Source organism: Protopterus annectens, chromosome 13.part0 (genome assembly GCF_019279795.1).
Source record: "Protopterus annectens isolate FY-2018-M chromosome 13.part0, PAN1.0, whole genome shotgun sequence".
Classification (NCBI taxonomy): Eukaryota; Metazoa; Chordata; order Ceratodontiformes; family Protopteridae; genus Protopterus; species Protopterus annectens.
This window is the reverse complement of record NC_056747.1, coordinates 995,646,970-995,656,986: the sequence shown is the minus strand read 5'-3', so window position 1 is coordinate 995,656,986 and position 10,017 is coordinate 995,646,970. Positions and strand designations below refer to the sequence as shown.

At 37.2% G+C, this 10,017-nt stretch overlaps 1 protein-coding gene across 1 annotated transcript in view; it reads right to left on the bottom strand.

Annotated features, from left to right (window-relative positions):
- The window catches only part of LOC122788009 (kelch-like protein 10), a 36,954-nt gene extending 31,470 nt beyond the window's left edge, over positions 1–5,484 (bottom strand). Inside the window, exon 1 of the mRNA XM_044054935.1 lies at positions 5,297–5,484. Coding sequence (XP_043910870.1) covers positions 5,297–5,484 — 188 coding nt within the window. The remainder of the gene's footprint in view (positions 1–5,296) is intronic.
- Positions 5,485–10,017: the final 4,533 nt, after the last annotated feature.

Here is a 10,017-nt window from a genome sequence, read left to right as displayed (position 1 = left end):
GTGAAGTTCTGTCCTTTGGACTGGCCATGGGTAAGTTTTGTCCTACAAAATCTCAATTTCTGCAAAAAATATCCCACTTTGGGCATTTGAAAAGGTGGCAGCCCTAAATGTAACTCTTTGAATTCTTACGTTCTTCACAATGGCACAGCATTTCTGCTGCCCTGTAGAGAGTTCAGTTCTCATTTGTGCTGTGTTCTGTGTGGAATTTGCATTTTCTCTCCATGTTCATATAATTTTAATTTTTCTAGAACTTTTGGTTTACTGTTATTTCCAAAGACATGCCATTGCTATACTACAGAACTTTCAAATTTCCCACAGGTATTTGAACTTTGTGTTATGTGCATGCATGCATCTTGAGGCAGACTGTTATCCCTTCTGGAATAGGTACTGCTGCCTTTTGTCAACAGGGTTTAGAGATAGGTCCCAGGTCTCCCCAAGACTGTGAACTAGATAAAGCATGTTATTTGAGAAAGGCTGAATGAATAAACCAAAATGTGTCATAAACCTAATTTTATAACAACACAAACTTATTAATAAATAAGAAAAATAAATATACCCCTAAATGAATACATTTTCACTGAAAGTACAACTACCTATCCAAGCATATTTTGTAAACAAAAATGCAATCCTTTTGCATGAAGGGCACTCTATTACTCAAAATACGTTAACTCCACGGTTACACAACCATGGAGACAGAAAAAGCACCCTGTAAGGGTAAATACAGTACTTGCATTAACAGTACTCTTGGAGTCATATAATTAAGCACAAGGCCCCATTATTTATATATATATATATATATATATATATATATATATATATATATATATATATATATATATATATGGGGAGAGCGAGAGAGCAAGAGAGAAATATATAGATAGATATGTACATAGACAGAGAACCTACCTATCTCAATGTCTATCTATCCATCTCTCTAGTTGTCTGTGGGAGTACTAAAGATTATTAAAACAGCATAAGACTAACAGCAAAAATATTGACAGAAAAATATTTAACCTCAAAAACATATAAAAACAAAATCCTGACAAAATCAAAGTTAATACCAGTGACTGGGTTTATGCTCTTTCTCCACTTGCAGTATGACCTCAGAGTTGGTATATATAACTAACAGGCGGTGTGGGGGTTTATCGTCCTGACATAGGGGGTGCAGGGGGCTTGCGCCCCTGCATAAACATTGGTTTTAGATGTAGGTAGATTTTATCAATATTTTATGTTTAGACGTTTTTGAGTTTAGATAGTTTTCTGTTGATATTTTTGCTGTTAATCTTATACATCGAAAGTGCATGTCATCGAAACGTACATGATCGAACTCACTTTCGATGAAAGGTAGCTAAGCAAACACTTGTTTTTAAGTACATTTAGTTGTACATCAACATGTACTGTTGAATATACAACTAAGCAAACTGTTGCTTAGATCACGGTACAGTGGGGATAAGGTAATATTCCCTTTTCCCCATTATCGTGCAATCTAAGAGTGAGAATATTAATGTAGGGGAGTGGGGCACAGCCCTCCACATGGGGAGTGTAGGGGTGTGTGCCCCCCTTCCTAAATGTGAGTAATGTTTTATTTTTTTAGTTTTTGGCGTGTTTTTTATTTATTTATTTTTTCAAAAGTGTATTTTCGATAAAATCCACTTTCGTGAAAGTGAGTTCAGTTTCGATGGATCAACATAGATTCATATGAAAATGAAATGCCAAAACCATAAACTTTAAAACACTGAGACCATAAAAAAGAAAAGTTACAAGCATGAACGTTTAAAACATCACACCACACATTAATAAATGTATAACATTGAATCCGAGAGCTGCAGAATGCACCCATGGGTATAACTTGTAGCCAGTGGGATGGTCTTGCATATTACATAAGAATTCACCAAGGACAATAACGTATTACTAACATTTCTGTCCATTTTGGCTTCCTATCAGTTAGTATACATTTACTTAACAACCTGGAACATCCGTCATAATGTCCTCATATTCCAGTGATCACCACACCAAACCACATATTCAAGAATAATGAAATATTGAAAGTAGCACCAGTTAAGGGAAATCAATACTGCACTGCTGTGATTGCTGGAATACTATGACGTTAGAACATACGTTTCTGATTGCAAAGGAAATGTATATCAACTGACAAGAGGTCAAAAAGGCACAGAAATGTTAGTAATAGATTATTGCCATTGGTGGATTCACTTGGTGATGTGCAGTAGAGCATCACAAATTAATTTAGTTGAGCTGCAGTGTATTCTGTAGCATTTGGATTTGATGTTATACATTTCATTAATGTGTGGTGAGATGATTTAAATGTTTGTGCTTGTAACATTCCATTCTTATGGTGTCAGTGTTTTAACATTGGTAGTATTGCTATCTCTTTTTTATGATAGAGACCTGTATTACACAAACGCGCGCGCGCGAGCGCGCGCACACACACACACGCACACACACACACACACTTATTTATACATGCATATACAATATATATATATATATATATATATATATATATATATATATATATATATATATATATATATATATATATATATATATATATATATATACGTGTGTGTGTGTGTGTGTGTGTGTGTGGTGTGTGTATGTATAAAATACTGCCTATGCAGACAAATATCTGCGGACATATAGGTGCAAGTTAGACAAGTGATAGCAAGCAAGTGATCAGTATGATAAATTCTCATTATGATAAGGTTAACTAAAAACGAGTATAGTAGCCCATGTCTGAAATCACAAAGAAATTTTTCATACAGGGCATCCGTTTATCATATGTCTTAGATTATGCTACATAAGACACAGTCACACTTTAAGACAATGGCTGGGATTCAGAAATCATATGGCAACAGCACTATGTGGGTAACACTACAGTGTCTGATAATACTGCAGTGATACAAGAGACATGATAAAGCCACATGGATGTGTATCTCATTAATGGCTCATTGCTACATCTCTGATTCAAACGCTTCCCAGTTACAGACAACGTCACTAGTGTTCAATACAGTTGCACAGGCACTTACGAACACACACACACACACACACACACACACACACACACACACACACACACACACACACACACACACACACACACACACACACACACACACACACACACACACACACACACACACTGTATACACACACATGCACACATGCACACATGCACACACACACTCACACACACTAGTATACACACACACACACACACACACACACACACACACACACACACACACACACACACACACACACACTCACACACTAGTACACACACACACACACACACACACACACACACTAGTACACACACACACACATACAATCTGCTTTGCAGTGCTTATCTCCCATGCAGCTCAGCTTCCTGCCCCTGCCACAGGACTAAATAAGTGCATGCTAATAAAAACTTTTACTTGTTTTTTTACTTTGCGCCTTAAAAGCATGGTAGACAGGTTCTTTGAATCACTGTCCTGCACTACTTTTATGTTGGTGAAAAGTTTTGGGGAAGTACATAAAGGTAATTATCATTATCCACATCTCTAGCCAGCTTCATTTGTAATGAGCCTTCATGAGAAGGCCAATGTAGGGGATCAGAATTTTCTTATCCATGTAGAGCTACAGCAATCGCTGAATAGTTATGACACAATGCACTCACCAGTTCTGCTACAAACAGAATTACACAGTATAATCTGTATTTTTGGATCCATATCAATATCTGTATGAAGAACATTAAATATATGTGGGTCCTGTTGTTAGTACAGGGACTTGCTGAAGCACCTTCAACATATTCTTAAACCATTTTATGCATTAATAATATTTCTTCACAGTAGTCCACAGAAAATAAGAAAATCCTCTGTTTTGTCATGTTATTAAAACATATTTTCGACAGTTTGAAAGCATAATGTACAAAGTACAATAAACATAAATTAATGGCTGTGCAATCTTCAGAATTAGCTTAATGGCACAAGCAAAGAAACTCCAGAGATAGCATTACTTTTAAAACTAGAATACTTCATCCCCCAACATTATGTGTGTAAAAATAAAAACACAAGAGAAGGGAGGTAACTTTCACTCACTTGAAATAAACTATGCAAACATGAACCTTTTCTCTAAAAAAAATTGTATAATGAACTTGCATTCATCAGTGTGCACAAACTTGTAAATCTTTGCAGTTGCCTAAAACTGTTACCTAAAGCTCTTGCCTGGTTATTTATGACAAGCCCTAAGAACTGTAATCTACTTTCCCCTGGCATAGTTCTTGCTTTGACTCCCATAACTAATATTATTTGCATAACATAATTCTAGCTGTTGTCTTTATGGGCATTATTTGATGTGTTGACTTATTAAATAAGATTCTTATTTCACTCTATACTGTATACAACCTATGTTTTTTCCCATGCTGGGCCATTACCAATAAATGAGAACACATTATAAATAGTCTTGATAACTAGCTACTAGGGAGAATAGATTCATGACTTTTTGCAGTTATTTTAGCCATTTATAAATGTTTCATTTTAATCAGTTTATCATACTGTTCATTGAAAAAAGCAGAGAGATATAACAGTAATATATGAATAAAAATGCAATTTATTTATGAACACAATTTATTTCATCCCTTACATTTGCTTAGCATTTTTTCAAAGCATTTTATTGAGAAAATATTTCATTTACAGTGCTTATTCATAAAAGGAATTTTTAGCAGCTCACAACATAATAAGAGTGTTGGTTTTGGTAGTTTGACTCCCTATTATGCTGTTGCAGACGCAGGTTGTTGAATGCATCTTTGTCGAACAGTAAAACATGAAAAGGCAAAATAGTGAAGTGGCTGTTCAGCAAATTCTTTTCCTGGGAAAGAAATTGTTTGGCCGCTTTTGCTACTTTGCCTTTTCGGCACTGTAGTGCAATCTCGGATTTGGTATATTTAAGTAAGTGGGTGTGGGGGGGCACAGTTCCCTACGTCGGTGGGTGTGGGGGGTGACCCCCCCCCACATTCAGTAATGTTTTACTGTTTTTTTTGTATGTTTTTGTTTTAGAACAGCGATTTTTTTTCCATTGGAAAATAATCACTGTTCGGAAGTATTGATGTTGTAAGCTTTCACTTACATGGGGTTGATTATCTGTCGTTCACTCTTCTGAGCGTGCGATATGATAATATAGACCCAACAGTTCTACTACAAAACAGTGCTGCTAAGGATTAATTTTAATGGTTATCATTTTTGCAGCCACTATACATTTCTGAGATATTTTGTAAACCTTTCTGAATGCTGACCTGAAGTAAGTACTGCAGCTACAAAGGATGTTCTTGTGAGCTTTGAATCTCTTTCCTTTAACCTTGAGAATCACATCACAGAGTTTACCATCCAGTCTGAGTTCATTGAAGAAGTCACAATCCATGGCACTCATCTCTTTCTCCGCTTTGACTTTTTCAAGTCCCGATGGTGTTGATGACTTTTCCATTATATAAATGTTCCAGACCTGTACACAAAGCAAATTATCTTTGATGAAACAGTCTGTTTGGCTTTACTTATTTTATTTTCTGACTAAGAGAGATCTTTGATTAAATAGTCTATACTGCTTTGCTTGTTTTATTTTCTGACTATGTTAGATCTTAAGATTTGCCCTGATCTTTGCTTTGCAAGTTCTAGATTTCCATTGTTATTGATCTCATAAATCCACTGCTTAACATTCCAGAACCCCTTCAGAACACTGTCAGATATGCAAATAAAGCATGTGTGATCTGGAGTATTGCATGCAATAAGCATTATTTCAATAGAAAACATACTTTAATACTTATTTATTGATAATGAAAGCATGTTTGTGACCCAGTGCATTAGTCTGCAAGATATTTTGAATAGTGTTGGGTATAATATAATTTATGTTATCCTGAAATTAGTATTAGTGCAGGAAAAAGTCGGAGCAAGAAAAGACAGGCACAGCTAAGAAGGAATACTGGTTAGCTAACAAACAGGCTAACAGAGGAGCTGCAATAGCAAAGAACATGACATCAGAGGCACTCTAACAGCTAATGGGAAAGTGACTTACTAAATGGCACAAAAAAACTATATCAGGTTGCAACGCAAAGACAAAAAACATAGCCAGACACCCCTCATAAGGGATGCCAGTAACAACCTGCTCACCAGTCCACCAGACATTAAAGGCAGATGGAAAGAGCACTTCCAGCAGTTTCTAAATGAAGAAAAAAAAAGTTGTAGTGCCTCAGACAAAGCCTGTTATGAAAGAAGAGGATTAGCTTACCATATATGAAGTAAGACCAGCACTAAGGAAAATAAAGTCAGGTCAGGAAAAGCAGCAGGCTCAGATGAGGTCACAGTAGTTATGATGTCAGGTGAGATAAGAGAAAACGTGCTCCTGAAAGTACTCATAACAGTATGGAGAGAAAGGCGTATCTCAGATGACTGGAGAGTAAGCATACTAGTGCCAGTATTCAAGAACAAAGGGGACATTCACATCTGTGGGCAGCATAGTGGTATCAAACTCCTGTCACACTGCATAATAGCTTTGGAGAGGGTAAACAATAAACAAATATGCATAGTAGTAGAAAATAAGATGAGAGATGAGCAGTTCAGATTCAGATCAGGATATAGCACAACTAAGCCAACTTTTGCAATGAGACAGATAGTTGAGAAAAAGCTAGAAGTGAGGAATGAATCTAACTAACCATTCCTAGACTTAGAGAAAGAATATGACAATGTCCCAAAAAAGCTGATTTGGGCACGTATGCAGTGGTTCAAAGTCCCATAAACATTGGTAGAATTAGTACAGGCTATACATAAAGACCCAATGGCTCATGTGCGAAAGTGGTAAGTCTCACGGAGGGGTTCCCAGAGTGAGTGAGTAGGCATCACAGTTCATCTCTGAGCCACCACTGTTTGTACTGGTGATGAACTACTTTAGCAAGCAGTTTGGAGGGGACAAATCAACAAAGTTACTGTATGCAGACAAAGTGGCATTACAGGCAGACTCTGAGCAAGAACTTCAGCAAAGGACAGGGAATGGAATGCAAAAATGAATGCACATTGCATGAAACTGGGTACAGATAAGACAGTTGCATTGGCAGCTAATGGGAGAAATCAGAAGCTGCGAAATGAGATAGAAGAAAAATAGTGGAACAGGTTAACAACTTCAAGTATCTTGGTGGGATGGTGGAGGAGAAAGGACGTCTGAATGAGGAGGTCAAGGATAGAATTAGAGGGGCTACAGCCAAGTGGCACAGAGTGTCATGACAGTGTCTGACAGACGAATGCCAAAAAAGCTGAAAGGTAAGGTGTACAAAACAGTGGTCTGACACAGTACTACGGTGTAGTACAAAAACCTAGGCAGTGTAGGCAGAGCAGTTGAGGAAGCTAAAGGTGATGGAGATGATGTGCCTGAGATGGGTTGTTGGATGCACACTGTGGAACAGTGGAAGAAATGAGGAAATAGGAGCAGAAGCCAAATTGGTTCCAACTGCAGAAAAGGTCAAAGAGAGTAGATTACAGTGGTTCAGGCAGATGTGCAGGAAATCAGATGAAAATCTGGTGAAGATTTGAGACAGGAAGTAGGCAAGCGGAAACAGGGGTGTCCAGTAAAGAGGTGGATGGATAATGTGAAAGAAGACCTACAACAGTCAGGCATAAGTGTCAAAGAAGACCTACCACAGTCAGGCATAAGTGCCAAAGAAGACCTACAACAGTCAGGCATAAGTGTCAAAGAAGACCTATAACAGTCAGGCATAAGTGTCAAAGAAGACCTACAACAGTCAGGCATAAGTGTCAAAGATGGTAGGAGTGTGGCATTGAATAGAGAAAGATGGTGACAGTTGACATGACACCCTGAGTCCATGTAGAAAAATGGAAAAAAGGAGGTTGATGATGATGATAATCTAGAAATTAGTATAAATTCAAAGCATTCTTTAACTATAGAAATGCATAGTTAATGTTCTAATAAACTAAAATGGCTATCTGTGCACACCATTACATTTCTTTTGATGAACTGTGCTAACGATGTATTCAAGAAATACACTAGTGGCAAATCAACAGCAACCATGACATACTAACCAAATGCTCCAATCTGAAAGTGAATGGCTGTTGCTTATATATAAGAGAAGTCTGTATATAGGGACTGAATTATGTGATGGGGCATTCAAATAGAGTGAGATGCATTACTCGAGATTACAATGTAAGCCTGTTGCCAACATTTATAACTAGACCATTTTTGGTGTCAAACTGCATTTAGTCCTTTTTTTTAAGTTGCAGTCTCAACATGATCTACAGGACTGAGTTTAGATAAAAAGATTATTTGACCACTGTGTATGTATCACAGGCTAGGCTTAGGTATGTTGACATTTACAGTAAACATAATATGGCCGCCATTCAACTGCAAATGCAAATGAAAAGTAACATTTATCGCATATAATAAGAAAAAAAAGGAGTTGGTACTTATGGCAGCACAGGAGATATCACACCATACTGCAGTTACACAGAGAAACTTTCCATGTCCTTTTGCACGTTTCATAGCACTAAAATCTCAATTATCTATCAGTAACTTAGGAAATATGTATCTGGACTGGAAGGTGATTGAATATACAGCGGCAATCCTGAAGGCAAAAGAATGTAATAGAGTTGTGTTGTCATACAGAACATAAAGTGTGTAGGCAGACTGATACTTCCAGTATAGGATATTTTGCATGTGGTTTTCACCTGATTAGATAGAATGCAGGTTGTTTCAACATGAAACCTAAATGGAAGGGTAGGTTCTACCCAAAGGCTGAAGAATGTAGATTTCAGTTTGCCTCAATGGTGTTCCCAATTTAAGTCTTTGAACTGCTTCAACAACTATGCTTACAGATTCCGAGGTGTTAATAGATAACTTATTTTCTTGAACAAATTCCCAAACTTGGAGTAAAGTTTGCATGATGGCCTGATTGAACAGAAGTAATATGCCTATTTGCTTTCAGCATAATCTGGTCATCTGCATGAAGTGTTAGGGTCCTCTTGAAGGTATCATTAAAGATCATTTATGTACAGGGAAGATAATAACATTTGGAGGATCCAAATCATGTTATCACCTTTTGTTTTCCTTTGCTCAAGATATAGTCCCAGTCTATCCATTCTTTTCTCCTACGCCAGTCCCTTAATCCCTTTTTCTATCCTGATTGCCTTTCTCAGTATCCGTTCTAGTACTGCACGAGAACCTTCTGCCCTTGCCCTTGAACTTTGTTCCTCTGCAGTTGCAGTCTAGTATTTCATTATGTTTGCTTGATGGCAGAAGGAGGCCATAAGCCTACCTACTCTGCCTTGTAAGCACATTTAAAATTCTACCTACACTCCATCTCAATATTCACTCTCAGCATTTCTCCATCTATAACATGCCTTTCTTAATGCTCAGTTCATTGATTCATTTGACACCACCAAGTCTGCTGATCTCTTATATGCATGTACAACCCTCTTTATCAAGGCTTTTTCATGGACGTGTAGATTAACTGCTCAATGAATCTACGAATCATATCATTCATGAATCTGCAAAAACATGTGAACAGTATCCCACGTAAATGTTTGACAGTGCAGCTTCATGAATCTCTGAATGTTACCTTCACTGGCTGCATATAGGCCTCTAGTGTTTTGAGACTGTGCCTGCATACTTTATATATTTTTAATCATGCCCAACTCTTCACCCACTATTCATCCCGAGAGAGTCGGTTATTGTAGTGACACAATTTGAAATAAAAGATTGTTGACTTTATTTCTGTAAACACAGCATACTTCTGTTTAACCAGTTGGTGTTATCATATGGCCTGAATAATTTGGGGATGAAACTTTTAAGCCCTTGTTAGCTTATCACCTGATTAAGTTGATAATATAATTTTAAGCCGTTTTTGCTGAGTCTTGCTTCTACAAATCCCTGAATGGACTTTTTGTCAAGATATTACTCTGTGCTCTCTTGCCAGTCTAAAAGTGAACACTTCTGTCATTAATGCACAGTTTCTCAGTC